We start from the raw sequence: 19861 nt of genomic DNA, 5'->3' as shown, positions 1-19861 counted from the left end.
TTTATGATTCTGGACGGAATTAACGTTGGCTTTATGGCGGTAATTGATCTTCAGCAAGTTCAAGCCAGGGCTCTCCTAAAAAGGACCACAAGAAAAAATTGTCGCTATCAAAATGCGCACTTAGATGCGTAATTTATTGCAATTCCCGTACAGTAAAATGTCTTGGCGTTACTGTTTCAGTGGCATTTTAACACACGCCAGACTGTTGATGTCTCCGGGTAATCAACAGGCGAGAACGGAAACTCTTGAGCATTTGAATGAACCTGAACTAACCTGTCGAAAAATCAACCTCAATATTTAACACTTCAATTATTTACTTGACTCCAGGAGGAAGAGTAAATTGAATCTCTTGGGGTCCAGGCATAAAAGCCAATTTCGGATATTTCAATTACTTCTCTTTATTTAGAGTAGAGCGGGCATGATCTCATTTCTATTTGAAACTTTGAAATCGGCGACGCTAAATTCGTATGAACATCTTCGTCTGCAGTCAAACCAAGATTGGGCGAAGTCTCTAATTTAGAAAGACTGTGAACTGTAAATAATTTATTTAAATTAGGAACTTTCCAAATTATTCCTCAACGTTGAAAATTCAATTATCTAAATTCGTTTATAAGTTTCCACTTGAACCTTAGAAACTAATTTCTCCCCAAAACTTAAGAATTGTGAAGTCATTAAAGTCAGCTCTTCTTCGCTCAAATCAAGTCTCAAAGCATTGCACATCCTCTAAATTTTACTAAATTATTATAGTTTTTCTTCTTTTGAGCCAAAGTTTCAGCCCTTATTACGAGGATAACTTCATTTCAAAGACTGAAATTCCTAAATTGGACTGTTGCGTTTTTTTTTGTTCGAACTAAGGTTCAGTTTCCCTCCTCTCTGGCTGAAGTTCCTAAATTCGGTATGTTTCAAACGGTTTAGTTACTACCTAAATTCGTAAAACTAAGTTCTCACAATTCAGCTTAAGTACGTTCTATTTCCTTAAACTCATCTCGAGATTCCCTCGAGAATGTCGAGATATTTACATTTTAAATGAATGTAAGCGTTTTGATACGTCACTCCTGGAGCGTTTGTCGTATTTCAGGAGAATCGGCGAAAAAGTGAAAAATTCAAGGTTGGAAAATATTTTAGAAGGGGAGAAATGTACTCAACACGTGAGGAAATAATAAGAGATAGTAAGGAAAAGTGATGATGAAAAAACAGTTCGAGAACAAGGTAAGACTTAAAGTGAGAGAAACAAAAACTGGAAGATTCGGCGAGAGCTCAAAAAATTGAGGAAAAATAATTCGAAGCCAGATAATCAGACCAAAAAAAACTAAAATTCAGGAAAAAAGAGAAAGCAATTCGAATAATAGCAAAAATGTATTAAAAAAATTGTTCCAGTTAATTCTCAAATTTTTGGTCAAACCATAAAGATTTAATCTTTTAATCTGATTAGGAGAGTAATTTAAAATCAGACAAAAATGCAGCAAAACGAGTAAAAATGCATAAAAGTAATATTTCAAATAATGAGGAAAAGCCGTAACAAGATTAAAATGAAATAGATAGTTTTTGGGCTGTTTTAGGGTATATCAGCTTTAGAAGCTTCGAGCATTCACTCCAAAACAAATCTCTAATATTTACCAGCATTGAACTAATCGATTTGGTTGTAATATCCAAAACCATGGGTATCTCTAACGAGAGTTGGTAATCTACTTAAAAATTTTAAAATTCGTATCACGAATTGATAATGTTTTTATTGTTTTTTTGTAGAACGCCCTTGAGAACCTTGATTTTTGTTAACATTTCCCGTCAACAGACCAATGGCGAGTCTCATTCAATCGAAATTTTCGAAAATAATTCCTTTTCTAAAGGGCGGAATTAAGGAGCTAAATTAAAATTCAGCTTATAGTCCAAGACACGTATATTAAAGCTTTTTATATTTGCTTAACCTTTAACAAAAAGTTTGCAAAATAAATCTAGATTTACCCTACCGTGCGTCACGTAACTAATCTCTGATCAGTAGGTCTCAAATTAAACTTTTACTGCGGCTATGGATTATTTAAAATAATTTAGTATCAAATAATCCGGAGTCGATTGCCCATAATATATATTATACAGTGCTTTCGTAGAATATGGAATAAATTCATCAATATTAAAACTAACACGTTTTGAGAAAAATCATCGGATGTATTTAGTTTAAAAAAAAAAACATGTTTTAAAACAAATATTAGTCGTAACCCCCATAATAAAAATGAATCTCTACAAATACATACTACCTAAATATATACTGAGATTAAAAAAAAAACAAGAGAGACCTATACCGACTCTACACACAAACCCAAGGCAAAAATCTAAAAACAACGTTAAACGACCTCAATAAAGATATAAAGAAGCTGATACACCTATGCCGACAGGAGAAATGGATGGAGGCCTCTCAGGAGATAGAGGAGGACCGAGGAAAATCATTTTGGAAGAAGGCCAAAAAACTTTCATCATATAAAAAAAAATATACACCACCTCTCGAAAGGAAAACGACGTTGAACTACACTCAGATCTAGACAAAGACAACGCATTCGCAAGACGCTGTCAAAAAGCTTTTAATCCCTTGGACAACTCTAAGTTCGATCAAGACAACTTCGAAAAAGTGACACACTGGTTCAACAACTTCTTTAAGGACGGATGCGAGTGCAACACTGTACTAATAAATGACACAGAATACGACGAAGCACTGACACACACCAAGGACACCACACCGGGATACGACAACATCAAAGCCAAACTCAGAAGAAACATAAGTCCAGAAATTCACGAAATAATTAGACAAGCAATGAACACCTGGTTAATCAGCAAGGAACATTCCCGAGAATTGGAAGAAGGGCATAATTATACCCATTCCAAAAAACAAACTTGACAACACTCAAACACAGAACTATTGACTTATAACAGTACTTCCAGTGCTTAGTAGGGTCTTCGAATACATTATCCGGAACAGACTCCAAACAGAAATTGGACAACGTATACCAATCTATCAATTCGGAGTCAAATCAAAAAACTCTACGATCCATCCCCTTTTTGTTCTGACCAACCATATTCAAACCACCGGACTGAAAAACGAAACATCAGCCTGTCTTTTCATGGACATTAATAAGGCTTTCGACAGTGTCTGGCATAGAGGACTGTTGTATAAACTCCACAAGCTAAAAACTCCAAAATACTTTCTCTATACAATAAAGAACTTACTGGAAAACAGACGACTTGAGGTTCGCATCAACTCTACTCTCTCCTTTCCAATCTCCTCCACTCGAGGTTTACCACAGGGTTCGCCTCTATCGCCCTTTTTATGCAATGTGTTTTGCCATGACGTATACGAACGCAACTTTACCAATATAAATCAAATAAACAAAACTGCCTACATACTGCAATGCGCGGACGACACAGCACTCATTGCTCACGGCGAAACCACTACGAAAACAGCGGAAAAACTACAGACTCTGACGGACGCTGCGATAAAACGGTTCTACAGATGGAGATTGACACCGAACCCAGCAAAAAACCAACTTCTACTAAGAAACCGCAGAATCACTCACAACTCACCGTCAATAATCTCAGACGGACACACAACCAAACCTATCAAAACACATTAAATACCTGGAAATAACAATCGATCACCAACTCAAATTCACAAAGCACGTACAAAACATGAGGACAGAAATTAAGAAAAGGACCAAATACCTTCGACTACTGACGTACAAAGACAAGGGAATGTCCACAAAGACAGCCACAAAAATATATAAATCTATCTGGAGACCATTACTGGACTATGGACACGTAATAAGAGCTAACTCCACAGGAAAAACTAAACGGCATATACAAGCGACGGGACAAATCGCACTGAGACTAATTACCAACATACGTCATCCCGAGAACCCACCATGCAACCCATCCAACGATCTACTGTACCAACGCACACAAATGAAAAGAATAACAGACAGACTGCTACACATACGGACGAAATGGACGAACAACCCTAACCACTGGACATTACTGACACCACTTTGCTTGACTGGACAGACCACGCAAGCGCAGTTCCGGTTCCCCAACAAAACCCTCTACGAAACCTATGGTGACATGTAAAAACATATGGATGTAATCTCTAACAAATAGTATACAGGCTGTAACCATAGGCGGAAAGACCAAGAGGGTCAATAGCCCATTTCTTCTTTGTTTTGAAGAAATAAATTTTATATACAGGGTTATTCACGCTATACGGCGCCGAATATTGTGGCTAAAATACGAGGCTTTCAAGAGGTTTCACTTTTGCGCTTTATGGGGATCTATTACGGCTACTTTTAAAAATTATTTTTTATATTATACAGGGTGTCCCAAAAGCCCTGAAAGTATCAAAGTTGTGTTTTTTTTTAATGGAACCCTCTGTATATTATTGCATTTTTTGATTCTCCGATCAAAATAAGTGTCTATTTTAATAAGGTTTACTATACCTAATACTCAAAGTTTTTTTAAATAATTTTAATTTTATCAAAATTTGACCAAATTTTCATGTTTTAAACACTTAAGAAGTATTTAAGTTGTGCAAGTGTAATTTACAGTGTAGCGTAACAACAGATCATGTTTTATATCCCAATCATGATGAACTTGCCATTTTATACAGGATGTGAAAAAATTAGAACTAATCAAATAAGAGCTTTAAGTGACTATAACTTGATTAATTTCAATACAATGCTATATTTTTTTAACTTACCAGGGTATGCAATTTTTAATTACCTGTTGAATGGTATTACGGTGTTCATAACTAAGTCTTCGCGTTTTTACGGAATACGCTAAATAATTGTTTTTTAATAGCGAAGTGTATTTCATTAAGCTCTTAACTTTGGAATATTTCAAAAGACGGATTCGTGAAAAATACGATTTATAACTCCAGGCGTTATCGACAATGTTCAAAAGGAATTTATTTACCATCCTGCTTGTTGTTTCACAGTGAATAGAGCTCGGTTCGAACGTCGTATTTAATAAATATTCATTTTTTTTTGTAAATTTTACTTTGAAAAATATGCTGTTTTACATTTTGAAAAAACAAAAAAACGGCCGATGACGTCATATCTCGGACAGCGACGACGTCATCAATACGAGTAATATTAAAAAAAAGAATAATTTTGAAAACTAAACCCACGTGTTCAAAGATTTTTCCCTAAACATGTTAGTATTAATATTAAAGGCTTTAGTCCCTAGTTTAAGAAAGCACTGCATTTCTGCGATTTTTTTGTTGAATAAAGTCTGCTTTGACTTCTAAAAAAAAAAAACGAATAGTGTCTCGCTCAGTTGAACCTTTCGAAAAGACTCCTACTTTTTAATTTTGCTTTGGGTTCGAGTCTTGCCAATTAAAGCTTCTTGTATTTCTGCGATGTTTAACGGGAATGTTTCCCAATAAATAGAAAGACAGGCCCGGATCTCGAACTTTTAAGTGCTTGAAATCGCCCCATCTCGATCGATCGTAACGTAGGAACTAGTCACATACATTACCGGAGACGTTTCCGCGATTTTTTGTAGGATAAACTGTGCTTATACAGGGCGTTCCACGACTATTGCTATCCGGATCTCGGGAACTATGACTAGGAAAAGGTTTATATTTGGGTATGGTACTAAAGTGATACTGAAAGTGAAGATAAATCCATTAAAAATATTGTCACGGAAGTACCACTTCCGGTTACATCGGAAATGAAAGTAGGCTCACTCGTTTTAAATGGAACGTCCAGTATATCACATCAAATTTCGATTCTGCGGAACATTATGAATATTTTTTACGTATAATATTCTGCATCTAAATTTCACGGTTTTCGAGATATTTAGAATGTTCCAAAAAAAATGACAGTTGCAGCCATTAATGTGGTTTTTGATAATTCGCAAATTGCATTTTCAATTATTTCGTCATCAACAGCTAGTTGGAAAATGATCCATTATGCGTTTAAGAGCTTTTCGTGATGGCTTCGTTTTTTCTGGATATCGAATGCCAAATGCGTGACGCGTTCTGGTTAATACTTCGTTTAATCCACCACAAATGATAAAAATATTGAGAAAATCTTCCTTTGTATAGTTTACGAGTGTCGTCACACTTAAAGTACAGCACTGAACGTTGAAAAGTGTTTTTCTAAAATTAAATGAAAACGGTTATGTTTTGGGTATAGACAGCTGAATAGAAATTAATACTTATTTTTTATGTTAAATATATTGTTAAAAAATGGGAGGTTCCTATTTATAAAATGGGAGTTCTTTCAAATTTTTGAATAACGATTTTGGGCTATTTTTTTGAAAATCCTGTGTGAAAATGCATGACTCAACTCACTGATCCAAGGACAGTAAAGCAATTTGCATTCCTACAACAGCGCAAAATTTCATTGCAAAACGCATTAATGGCTGCAACTTTCGTTTTTTTTTTTTTTGGAAAATTCTGAATATCTCGAAAACCGCAAAATGTAGGTTTGGAATATTGCACACGAAAAATGTTCGCGATGTTCCCCAGAACGGAAGTTTGATGAAATATACAGGATGTTCCATTGCAAATAAGCGAGTTGACATGAATTTTTGGTATAACCGCACTTTCATGAAAACTTTTTGAACCAATAAATCACCCCCCTCCACTTTAGTATAATACCCAAATTTCAACTCTTACCTAGTCGGGGATTTCAAGATACGAATATTATTACATATAAGAAAACCAGAGGAGAGCCTCATTCAGTTGAATCTTTTGATGACAAATCCAACTCTTAAATTCAGTTTCAGTTCCAAGACTTGTCCATTAAAACTTCTTATATTTGCTTGATCTTTAGCAGCAATATTTCGAAGTAAATCTCGATTTTTCCTCCCGAGGTCCGTGTAATTAATCGCTGAACAACAGGTCCGGAACTCGAACTTTTAACTGCTTGAAACCACCCATGCTCGATTGGCCGTACCGTCGGTACCAAGTCGCATAAATTTCCGGTGATATTTTTGTGATTGCGGCCGCCATTTTCCCGTCGACAGTTTATGTTCCCGCTCGTTTTTTTTAAAGCCGAATAAAAGTAACAAGGCCATAAATTGTGCCCAACTGTTGGTAGGCATGTTTCAATTGGTACAAGTAGGAACCATAAAATAAGAGTTCCTGTTACTTTTAATGCTCTTTAGCCCACAATAAAGCCGCTTAAATGCCTGCCTAGATGGCTAATTATCCCGAAATTTATCGAACAAAAGTCACCACAACATCTTCGGTTTTTTTTTCAGGTTGGTGAAAGTCCTCCATGTGAGCAATAATCGCAATGAAATGGCCGGTTTACAGTTCGTTATAAAAGTGATTTCGTTTTGGGATAATCAACAACTTAAATCCTGCGTAATGTCAGAGCGATTTAAAGCACTTCCAAGAAGATCGCTACCCGAAGTCACCACATCGGTGACTTACTACCGGGGCCGTCCAATTAAATGAAAATGCTTTATGATGATTCAGCACTGAATAATAATTATTACTTTCAGACTTGGCAGCCATTCGCAGACTTCTGGACTCGGAAACCTCCACAGGAACGTGCCCAAGTTGCGAGATGCCCTTTGATAAGGGCAAAAAGAGGCGGTTGATCGACACTTGCGGACACGAGAGATGCTATTCCTGCCTGTTCACCAATGAAATATGCCCCTTATGCTCCCTAAACAGCGCTGAAGGTCAGTAAACAATAAAACTAATAATTAAAATTGCAATTACGCAATCCTAAAACCGGCAAAATCAACGACCTAGAACAACTGGACGTAACGTTATTTACAGTCGTGAGTCCTCTCCTTTATGGGAAATGAGACACTAAACTATGGCCACGAAAGCCGAGGGGATGGTTGCTTACCGAATGCATCTCTGGGGACAAAATGGAGGCGCTAGCACTTACCGGCCGCCTGCTTGCACGGGACCAATTTTAGCGGTTGTTCATCACGTCCATTTCTTCTAGGTCGTTGGACAACGCGAAGCTGTAAATGGCCCCATTGAATGCATAATAACCTTGGTCTCCATTTTATTCTCGATTCATATTAATTATTCACATCATACCGCAGGAATAATTGCATATTCCTGCCTAACAGCAAGTCAATCAACTGCGCGTTTTTTTATCTGAGAGAGTGATATATGCACGCTAATACCAATGGTAATGCCCAACTAATATTACAGTTCTCGACTTAATGATACACGTATGATCCGTATGGTGCCCTGATGAACCTGACGATATTTCGGAAAATTGAATAGATTTGTAAACGGAATTGAGTAAAGGCACCTAGGTCAAAGTACCACCAACTTAACCCGGAACGTAATCGCCATGGGACCCATTAAACATTCTGTTTTTATTTCAACATACGTATTATCCTTTCGGTAAAGTTGTCGGCATTTTTGTTTATTGACCTTATGAGCATCAGTTTCACAAAGCCGAGGTACGCCACTGACTCGTGACACAAATCAACAACTGTTTTTGACGAGTTTAAAACCAGCGGCGGGGCACGGCGAACTTGCTTATTTCTATTTGACAGATTTCCAAATTTCGGAATCTGAATAAGTTTTTCGGAAAGTTTCCATATCAGAAAAAGTGTGCTGCGCGAGGGACTTTAATGAAATTTAATGGTAGCAAATGTCTATTATACCCACTAGAATTGGCATCTTCTTTGGGTTAAATACAGAGGTGCAGCAAACTAGGTTTGCAAGAGGCCATAGACAAAATTCAAATTTTATTTTTTTTTTAAGTCACGCATTTTAAGAAGCCTGGCTGAGGCATATAACTCAATGGGATGCGGCAGCCGTAAATGTCTACTCTATCCACAGGCGTAACAGGCGAGATTTCCAACCTGTTTCAAGCAAAATTTTCAAAATTTTAATAGCCAATTTCAAGTTGTTGGCTTCGGAACGGCGTAATAAGACGCTGAATTTAATGGAACATGATAGTTGTAAGTGCGAGCTATGTTCAAAAAATGTTCACTGTTTGACCGGTTTACGTCCAGAGTCGGTGCAAAAACGGTCAAGAAATGTTTTCATTTCAAGTTTATTCAGTTTATTTCAAAAATTGGAGGCTTTAAAGCACTAACGCCCTTGAAAATGGGCTGCTACGTCACTAATTTTTAGGGTATATGACGTTTAATTGTCCCTGCGATGTCGAAAAAACGCGAGGAAATCGGATTAAAGTTAGAGGCGCACCAACTTAATGTTGCAATGTTCGAGGCAATTATTCAAATTGCCTTCAAAAACACAAACTTGGGAAAGTTTAGGAAAACGTGCGCCCCTGCACTGATTTTCAGAGGATGAAAGTTTTTTTTTTTAATTCCAAAAAACTGGCTAATTGACTGGCTTGAAATCCGGACAGTGTTTGATGGGGTTTAGGAGACGTCACAGCGAATTGAAACAGACTAAAAAAGTTGATTCACTCTAAACCTCAATTGCTATGAAAATCAGCTGCAGACAGGAAAATTCGTACTGAGATTATCGTGAAAGCGGGACCATCCCAGAGGGGGACTTGGAAGAATGTCGGCAGTTTAAAAATTACTATTGGCAGACATTTCACGTGTAAAAAGGACATTCCACGGAATTACGTGGAATAGAGCCCATAAAAGATGTAATTGTAGTAAGAAAAACTGCACTGTGATGTCCTAAAGTTCACGAACGCGTGAAACACGAGGAAAACCATGTGAAGCTCCTTCTATCAAATTTAGAAGTCACTCTCTGCTACGCCCCTGCCGTTATTTTATTTTAAAGTGCGATTGATTTAATTACATTATCAATTTTCCCGACTGGAACTGTTCCTCATTGTTATATCGTGGAGAAACAGTGACGTTCAGTGTCATTTGTTTGTCATCGAAAATGGCACTCTCCGTCACTGTCTACATACCGGCCGTAATTCCCATAAGTTATAATCAGAAAAAGCTATCGCGCTTATATGGTACAGAGGCGTGCCAAACCGCGTTATTCAAATTTCATATTTGAGAAAACGTGCAAGCTCTCTACGCCGCTGGTTATAAAGATTAACAATATATGTAAAACTTAGCTATAATCAAAATCAGTTGCATTCGGTCATTCGGAATTCATGCACAGGTGTGTTTCGGGCATAAATTTAGAGGAAAACTGCGACATTTCCCATAACGAATGTTACCATTTCCGGTCATTCAAGCCCAAGAAAGTTCCCATCACTATTTTCCCATAATAAAAATGGATTACTACGCCTATTTATTTGCCTAAAGGATTAAATTTGTTTGCATATCTTGGCTGTGAAGGAGTCGTTATCATATAAGTGTAATCGGGCTCGATTGCCGATAACCCCATTTTGAATTTGGGAAAATCCGGAAATAATCACTGACAATAATATTTCTTATAATTTGAGACACAAAGTGATGCAGCCTTTCACTACCACTTTGCATATTCTCACGCCGTTTTCCGTGTTATTAGATAAAGTGCCACTCATTCTGTTCAACAATAATTGATCAGATTGACCTCACACTTTCTTCACTGTGAACGTAACAAAGACGTAAGTCCTAGAAAACTCATTTATTGGGTACATTCTAGATAAATCTTCTAACATACAGTAATTCACATGTATACAAAAAATACCTCATATATGCCTGTTTCTGAGGTCGCACAAGTTTAGTTCGCTACTTCCCTATTACTGGTCTGTTACAGTTCCTAGTGATATTTAGTCCATGGACCAAACGTTTTCTTTATAGCTTTCTCGTAGTATAATGAGTCTCCCAAAGTAAAGCTTATAAAGGGAACTGTATATAAAATGGGATAAGATGGAACAGGTTCGGAGCCTCAAAATTTTAACTTTTTTTAAGCTGAGTGGTCGCTACGTCAGAATTGACAGTGGAAATCGCTTTTCTGGGAAAAAATAACTGAAAATAAGTACCATATCGAGGGGTCTACCTATAAAAATACCGACGTCACGTTTTTTGGAAATTAAATTTTTTCCCGGATTGTGTATCAGCTGAGTGAAGACCGACAGTAGCGATCGCATTTGCGAACTCTCAATTTTTCTAAAATTCGAATTTCTGCTACATCAAAAAGAAAATCAAAAATCCCTACAAATTTCCTCCAAACTGAAGTCACGAATTAAAAACCGTTCAAGGGGGCGCTTTAATTTAGCCCTTGAGTGAATTACCTTTTTCAGCAATTTAAGAGTTTATTTATTGAAAGTTTGCTGGCCGATACCAAAGCTGGTGACTGCGAACCCGAAATCGTACCCTGTCACCCACGCGAAACTCTAAAGAGATTAAACAGTAATAAGCCGCAACTATGTGTTTCTCACTAGATTAAATTTCCAGGTTTTCGCACGTTTCCAGGACGTCAGAACAATCGCTTGGAGCAACCGCAAAAAATTCCAAAAATTTGTTAACCGTGTAAGAACCTTTCAAAAACTGTTTAAGGAGACGAGGTGCCTGAATTTATAGTCGACATACACGATTTGTGCCTAAAACTGACAACAACGCGTTACTCAATTGTTGCGACTATTACACCACGTAAAAGTGAAAAAACGTTGTCCCTGCCAGATATGTATGTATGAAAATAAATTTGAAGTTCGGAACGTACCTGCCAAAATTTTAACGCGGAGCGTATACGCGAGCATTCAATTGTTTTACCGACTGCGTTCGAAAAAGCTACTTTCGATACCTTTTTTTGTTTTACGTACTCTCTTACTTCTTTAGGTTTACATTGACTAACGATTAAAACGTCTTGTTCCAGACGGTCCAAACCTAACAGACCTGAAATGCAACGGTTTCAGGGGCTCAGAAATCACCCTTTATGGAGACGCCCCCACACTGCAGATCGAAAACGTCGAGAAACAACAATCTAGGACGAAAGTGAAGACAAATGGACATTTCACCAACCTCATGAAGGTACGATCGGAACCGTCCCGTAATTTGGTACATCAAGACCAAACAATTATTCTTTAATAATTTTGTTTGTTTCCCACGAGAAAACGAACACATGTGCTGTAGAATAATAATCGCCAGTCGTGGCCGTAATAAATGAGCTCGAAGATTAAATCATTGTTTGTTTGAATCATAGAAGTCGAATAAAATGGAGGCGAGATACGTATTATTGGGATTTTTTGGAATTCTCTGCAAATTCCTCACATTACTCAGAAACCTGATCTCTCTCCACCTTCATCACGCAATATATTTTGATGTTTATCGCCGCACTTTTATCGCATGATTTGAGCAATAACCGGCCCGTATATCAATAATTAACCTTATTCACTTAGCATTCTTTAAAAGTGCATTATACAAAAATGCGAAACATCAGGGAAAGCGTAATTTGTGCAGTAAAAACGGCTGTTTTGCAAATTGAGTCGGTGACTTTTAAGGTCCATAAAAAATCAACCTTGTCCCAACCGATAATTACCAGCAGATTTTATTAGTTGTTGCTGAGGAGGAATTCAGTATTGATATTAATTTCCTTCACTACCCAAATGAGGTTAATGGACCAGAAAATAAGTAATGTTCAATCGCTTTATCTGTTCATCGATCTTCGGTCTTACCTGGTAATTATTACCGTTAAAATCCTTATTCACAGTAACATCTGCAATTCGCCGATTTTAATTTCGTTCGGGTTAATCAATAGCCATTTTTTTTCTCGCCATTAAAATTTAATGGGTTTCCAGAGCCGGAGCGACAAGTCTCCCCATCGGACTGCCCCTGGCCACCCCGAGAACCTCCCCAAAACCCGTCCCAGCAACTTCAGACCGAGGGCGGACCATGGGGTGATGACGCAGAGTTGCCCTACCCCTCCACAATCCCGCAGAAAGTTTTTCCTGAGCCCCAAAGTAATCAGAAGTCCCTTCGTCGGCAAAAATTGGAGGCAACAGACCGATGGAGCCATGTCAGGTTAGTTTTGTGATATTCGGTAAGGAATAAGTAATTATTTTTGTGAACTGTAGCATCAATGAGCAATTCGGTGACTTCAGAGTCGAAGCACTGGCCCAGTGTGGTATTGGGGAAAATTCGGTCCCTGTGGAATGCCGGAACCAACAGCGACAGGGCCGGATTAAATCAACTTATAGCATCAGGCAGGGCCTAATTTCTCTGTGTTGTTTTTTTTTTCTCTTTTTAACCCCCCCTATTTGCTTCTCAATAATCCTCAAAGAAGCACCGTTGAGTGATAGTCTGGCATGGTTGACACCAACAACTTGGTAGATTTTTTTGTTAGTCCGGCATGTTTATTTTTTTATTTTTATGCATTATGTATTATTTTTTTGATGCAGAAGCTTTGGCGCTCATGGAGTTTGTGTTTCAGATGATGAGGCCTCAATGAAATCCCCGTCAGTCAAAAAAACTTCAGACAATGATATGTACATGCGTTTGGGCCTTTTACTTGGAGATGGAGCTAGAAGAAGTAAAGGTAGGTATTAAATCACTTGTGAAAATTGCCGAAAATTTGAATATCTTAAAACCTACAAAAAGGAAGAGATCGGGGAAGATCCATTAAAACCTCCCTAAAATACCTCTAAAAATCCTTTAAAGCGGAATCAATTCTTAAAACCAAACAGAAATCTCTATTTTCGATTTTTTTTTTTATTGGATATTTTGAAATGGAAATTGAATTTCAAAATCTACCTTTTGCCCACTCGTCTCTTTCTGTTTTCTTTTTTTCCGCACTTTCATAATTCACAATATTTTCTACAAGTCCATTTCCTTCTTTAAAACGCTTAAATGATCAAATTCAATTTCAAGTTAACACTGAAATATTCCTGCTGTCTGTATTTTCGCAACTTTCAAAATTTTGGTCAAGTATTGCTAGATCCGGACCTGCCTCCATATTTGTTTTTGACTCGAGAATGGTCAACGTTGGGTCACTTTCAATCACCCTGGTCATTAAGTTTCCTTCTCTTTTAAAACTTAAATAGTGAATTATTTAAGGTGGACCATCCTATAACCTCGAATCCTGCTCATCCCTAGCAAGCTACGAAACTTCAGCCATGATGTCCACCAACACCAGTCCAGTATCAACCCTTACGGGTAGCTCAGACCAAGATCCTCATCGAACTAACCCTAGTTCAGACAGTGTCGCCTCCCTTATGTCCATGTCCATGTCTGGACAAAGCAATTGCAGTTCCAGCCCTGTTAGCAGACGACACAGTGTTACTAGTAAGTTATCATCAACATGTGTAAATTTGTGTCAATAATAATGAAAAATTGTTGTAGCTTCTCAGCCAGGTCAAATCGAAGATCTCAACATGTTCAAGAATAGAAGAACGTGCGTGCGAAGGTCAGCCAGAGGGGGCATAGCCCTAAAGGGAGCCGTCGATCCGAAGATTCGGTTTGCTCAATATAGAACCCCGCAGTTGACGCTGAAGCCTTTATTTTTTGAGGTGCCCCTCCAAGAGCCTGATCCTCTTTTCCTGGGGAGACACTGGCTGATAAAGCAAATGGATGAAGTTATTGGTAAGTCAAATTTTCAGTGATATGCAATAGTGTAAGTGGGGTTTTTGCGGGTAGACCAACGTAAGTAGTGAGGTGTCGCTTAGTTGAATTTGTGTTCATTTTAATGGAGTATAGAAATATATGCCACTGTTTAGCATGAGATTATATTGATTATTAATATAAGGAAGGAATTGAATGTATTTTGGGTAAGACATCAGTGGCGTAGACCTTTTTCTCTGAGAATTCTTATTAAAATTGTTTCTTCAAGTTCAGTTGCGAGGAAGCCAGTGGATTCGAAGAATCTCCGGCACTTTTAATACGAAATATTTTCTCTTTACTATAAGGAAGAAATTAGATTAATTTTCCGTGAAATTTCAGTGTCATAAACCATTTTCTCTTAGGGTTAAGAGGTGTCTTTAAGTGTTTTATGTGACTCAAATCGCATGAAATGTACGCCACTGTTCAACATTAAATCACATCGAGAATATTTTGAGTATATTGAAGGAATTTTTCAAATATGTAAAAATACACAGAGTGTACTATTTGAAAAACACGATTTCTGGACAGTTGAAAGCCGCAATTCACCCTATTTACCCTATTTTCCCCTATCTAATACGCGGCACTAAAAAGCCCTTTTTGCAGATTCATCTAGCCCTGGAATATTAGTAACAGGCAGTCCTGGAACTGGCAAAACCGCCCTTATTCTTCAATTAGTTGAGTATAGTTGTTTCGGAAGAAGAAAAGAGCCGGTTTACCAATCCATACATTCCCCTGAGAGATCAAGAAGTCCTCCTTCGATAGACTTAGTATCGGAAAAAATCAGAGAATTGGCGAGCAGCATTGTAGCCTATCATTTTTGCCAAGCGGACAATAACAACACCTGTCTAGTCCCGGATTTCATCCACTCAATAGCTGCCCAATTATGCCAGGCTCCCCAATTGGTCGCCTATCGGGAATACCTCCTCAACGAGCCAACCCTACAGAACGTCCTCTCCCTCAAAGAGTGCATAACTAATCCTGATGGAGCGTTTACTGCTGGAATTTTGGAGCCTTTGGCCTCCTTAAGGAGGGTGGGCAAGATTGAGAGTGTCAACTGCACTATATTAGTGGATGCTTTATGTGATGCAGAATACCATAGGCCTGATCACGGGGATACTATCACTACGTTCCTACAGAAGCACGTGCCGAACTTCCCTTCTTGGTTGAAGGTAGTGGCTACAGTGAGAACAAACTTGCAAGAGCTAACGAAGCAGTTTCCTTTTACCAGAATTAGTTTGGATGCTGTGAATAATGAAAATATACAGAAGGATATTTTGGGGTACATCAATTTTAGACTGCAGAACAGCCCTAGTATTCAGAGCAATGTGACGTTGTCTCATAATGGTAAACTGGAGAGCGGGAGCGTGTCTCAGCACAAATTCTCCCAGCACTTACTGAGCCTCTCCCAGGGATCTTTTCTCTTTGCAAAGCTCACTCTGGATCTTCTAGAACGGGGACAGTTAGTGGCCAAATCTTCAGGATACAAAGTTTTACCAGTAACATTATCTCAGATCTACTTACTCCACTTCAACCTGAGATTCCCCACTATACGCTCTTTCGAGAAAGTCGCTCACATTCTCAGCGTCTGTCTCGCAGCTCTATATCCTCTCACTTTATTGGAAATATTCTACTCCGTCAATTCGCTATTAACCGACAATTCGATCCCCTGGAAGGAATTTCTGCAGCGCTTTAAACTGCTCTCAGGATTTTTAGTCAAACGTTTGGACAACACCTACATGTTCTTCCATCCCTCCTTCAGGGAGTGGCTGATCAGGAGGGACGAAAACGAGGCTACAAGATTCCTCTGCGATCTTCGATCCGGCCATGCAGGAATCGCCTTCCGGCTATCCAGAGTCCAGGCCCCATTAGACGCGGAAAAAACCCTGGAATTGGGCCACCACATCCTCAAAGCTCATGTCTATAGAAATATGACATTTACAACGTTAGGATCCCGGGATTTGCAAGCCTATTGGGTCACTGAAAGTTCTGAGAACGTTTCTGCTTCAATTTCCCACTTGAGAAATATTTATAGTCCCAATGTGAAGGTCTCCAGGCTACTCTTGCTCGCAGGAGCCAGCCCGAATCATATCACAGACTTCCTGGGGAAAGCCCCAGTTCTTTGCATGTTTTCCAATGAAGGGAACGTCCCAATGGTCTCACTTCTCTTGGAGTTTGGAGCTGAGGTGGAACTATCAAACAATCAAGGTCAAACAGCCTTGTCCATGGCTTCGTCCAAAGGTCATTGCGACGTTGTCCGACAACTCATAGCAGCAGGTGCCAGTCCTGGGCACGCAGATTCTGTGGGTTACTGTGCACTTGTGCACGCGGCCAGGAACGGTTGTTTGAATGTTGTGGGATACCTGTTGGCCTGTGATTGGATATTGAAGAATGAAAATGACGTGGAGCTTGCTGAGGCTGCACAACAAGCCCTTATCGCTGCTGCTGGTCAAGGGCATACGGAGATAGTGGAGTATTTGCTGGATATGGCAGAAGTCACAGCAGACATGGCTGATTCGATAACTGGTTAGTATGTTGCTTCACTTTCACAGTAGGAATAAACTATTTCTTCACCTTTGGAGAAAATATTCAAAGCTTGGTGAAAGTCCACATCAGTTTCCTTAGTATTTTACTGCTTTTCAAAGTCAAAATTAAACTTAACCATCATGTCGACCTTTACGACTGACTTAACGCGGAAACTCTCGCAATTTCTTCACCTTTACAGAGCTAAAATTGTGAATTTTAACTTAGCCTGCTCTATTTCTTTTGAAGTAACGCATGGGGAAATTTTAGGTAGTTGAGCTAAGCCAAGAGTACTGCCATTTCTTCACGGTAGCTACGTCTCTTCTTAACTTTCATGACAATCAAAATTTAGCCAATCTACATAATCTCCATTTGCTTTTGTATTTGTAGGTGAAACTGCCCTTACCGTAGCGGCAGCCAATGGATGCCATACAGTGTGTTCAGCCCTCTTAAGCCGGGGAGCCAGTATTTGCGTAAAAAACAGGAAAGATGTTACACCACTGCTAATAGCAGTCAAAGAAGGACATTGGGCAGTAGCAGAAAGACTAATTCAAAACCATGCAGCTATCGAACAAACCGATGAATCTGGGAGGACTCCTTTAATGCTGGCAGCTTCCGAAGGCCACTTGGGAGTGATCGATCTACTCTTAGATAAAGGTACGCTTTTTTATAGCATAAATTAGAAATTTTCTTCTAACCAAAGGAGCTTCTAGGCTCTGATGTCAACATGGAAGATAAGGAAGGTTTGACTCCCTTATGTTGGGCGTGCCTGAGAGGGAAAATCCAGGCGGCCCAGAGTCTTGTAGAGAGAGGAGCTGGCATTAACCACAACGATAAGACTGGAAGAACTCCTTTAGGTACTTATAATTACTCCTGTTTATGATTTCATTTCAGCGATGAGTTAAAAATTATTTCTTTTTTCCTAGACCTGGCGGCGTATAATGGAAATCCAACGCTGGTTCAATTTCTCCTAGATAGAGGTGCTGTGATAGAGCATGTGGACATCAACGGAATGAGGCCTCTAGACAGAGCAATTGGGTGCAAAAACATACAAGTGGTTCAGTGTTTCTTAAAAAAAGGGGCCAAGTTGGGGCCGGCCACTTGGGCCATGGCAACAGGCAAACCCGATATAATGTAAGAACGTATAAGCCAATTGTTTTGGTGATAGTTTAATTAACATTTCAATTAGAGGAGCAGCTTTTGTAGACCAAATGGCAAAGGAATCTTTTTCGACGAACTTTACATTAATCAATGGAATTTGGGAAAATTTTGTTGTGAAATTGTTCCTTCGCCATATTGATCAGTAATTGTATTTACCGTATTATTTCTCTTATGCGTGAGTTTTAACACAAAATACCCACAGAGATATGTTCATGAAGAACTGAGGCCAAGAAAATGAAAACAGAGTTTTCGTTACAGTTAAAAAACTCCAGCGTCTCATTAAGGAATTTATGCTAATTATTTTCGTCGGGTGTTGTGAAGTACAGTGAAAACTTTTGGAAAAATTTCCAACTTAACTCTTGAGAATCTCTACTAATGTCTTTCAATCCAGTTTTCTAGATAAGTACCTTCATTTAATTTTCTATTCTTTGCAGGCTAATCCTCCTCAACAAGCTCCTGGAAGACGGAAATGTTTTATACCGAAAGAGCCGCCTTAAAGAAGCAGCCCATAGGTATCAATACGCTCTCAAAAAATTCCCTACAGACGACCAAGGAGAGCACAACCAAGCCTTTCATCAGCTACAAATTAACTTCCTTTTAAACTTCTCCCGATGCAAAAGGAAGCTTAATGTAAGTTCCTTGAAAAACGTTTAATAAAATTACTTCAAAATCTCTAAAAACAGGAGCCAGAAGAAGCCATTGAACTAGCGAATGAAGCCGTCGCAATGAAGCCAGAGTCTTATGAAGCATTCTACGCATTGGCCAAAGCAAGATTAGACTTGAAAGAGTACGATTGTGCCCTTAGGGATGTTCAGGAAGCACAGAAATTAGCCCCAAGCCACAATATTGAAGTCAGGAAGGTTCTTTCCTACCTCCAAGAGGAGATTGTCAATAAGATGTCTCCAGGAAATCGAATGATGATGCACAGGACTTACGCAATTTCCGTGGATACTTTGCATCATCAGTAATTATTTGTGTGGACAAGACTGACTTAATTTTTACTGTGAATATTATGTACTTTTTGTATATATTTAGCTGCGAGTTATAACTTATTTCTACATCAATTGTTATCTGTCTATTAATTTAATCATTCCTTGGGAGTTTTTATTTTGTGTTGTGTTATAAGTAATAGGCATACTCGCATTTTTTAAGATTATCATTATATCATTTGATATCGGCGATTTTCTGCAATAGTAAGTTAAATAATGAATATATAGTCGTAAAATTCCTGTTAAGTGCATAATTGAAAGTTCCAAAATACCTATCTGTGATGAGCAAGTTTTAACGAGTTTAACAGGAACTTTACGACGTTTAGTACACTTTTCTTGCCCATCATTTGATAAGCTCAGTATTTAACTAATTTATTTTGTTAGCAGTCAACCTGCATTTAAAGTGTGTGACGATATATTTTGTATTTATTGAAATTTGTAACGTTTTCACTGAGTCTGTTATTTGATACGAATAGAGAAATGCTTTTTGAGACTTATTTTTCGCATTGTTTTATTTGAAATCCTCGAAAAGAAATTTAAATTTCGAGTGAAAATTTAGCTGTGCGGTTACAGTCAATGTATCATTATTTTGACGGCCTTAAAGTTACGAGTATTTGTTTTAATGTGGGCAATGATATTTATGGACAAAATGGTGAAGGAACTTCACAATGAGGTTGGTTTACGTACGAGAAACCTAAAAAGGAAAATATCAATAATAACTAACAAACTTTATATTACAATTTTTCCAAGATTTCATGCAT

The 19861-nt window shown here is 38.3% G+C and overlaps 1 protein-coding gene across 6 annotated transcripts in view; it reads left to right on the top strand.

The window, feature by feature from the left end:
• Positions 1-19597, top strand: part of rols (rolling pebbles) — a 73356-nt gene extending 53759 nt beyond the window's left edge. For 3 of the 6 annotated variants that reach the window (XM_066300196.1, XM_066300199.1, XM_066300198.1), the window contains 13 exons: positions 7495-7677; positions 11711-11865; positions 12633-12855; positions 12909-13037; positions 13265-13369; positions 13888-14115; positions 14173-14412; positions 15034-16953; positions 17341-17607; positions 17664-17807; positions 17877-18084; positions 18546-18741; positions 18795-19597. In XM_066300196.1, coding sequence (XP_066156293.1) covers positions 7495-7677; positions 11711-11865; positions 12633-12855; positions 12909-13037; positions 13265-13369; positions 13888-14115; positions 14173-14412; positions 15034-16953; positions 17341-17607; positions 17664-17807; positions 17877-18084; positions 18546-18741; positions 18795-19079 — 4283 coding nt within the window. In that variant the 3' untranslated portion in view covers positions 19080-19597. The remainder of the gene's footprint in view (positions 1-7494; positions 7678-11710; positions 11866-12632; positions 12856-12908; positions 13038-13264; positions 13370-13887; positions 14116-14172; positions 14413-15033; positions 16954-17340; positions 17608-17663; positions 17808-17876; positions 18085-18545; positions 18742-18794) is intronic. The other 3 variants (XM_066300197.1, XM_066300202.1, XM_066300200.1) reach the window with 3 other exon arrangements.
• The last annotated feature ends 264 nt before the right edge of the window (positions 19598-19861 follow it).

The sequence above is a fragment of the Euwallacea fornicatus genome, chromosome 36 (genome assembly GCF_040115645.1).
Source record: "Euwallacea fornicatus isolate EFF26 chromosome 36, ASM4011564v1, whole genome shotgun sequence".
NCBI lineage: Eukaryota > Metazoa > Arthropoda > Insecta > Coleoptera > Curculionidae > Euwallacea > Euwallacea fornicatus.
This window is presented reverse-complemented; position numbering and strand designations above follow the sequence as displayed.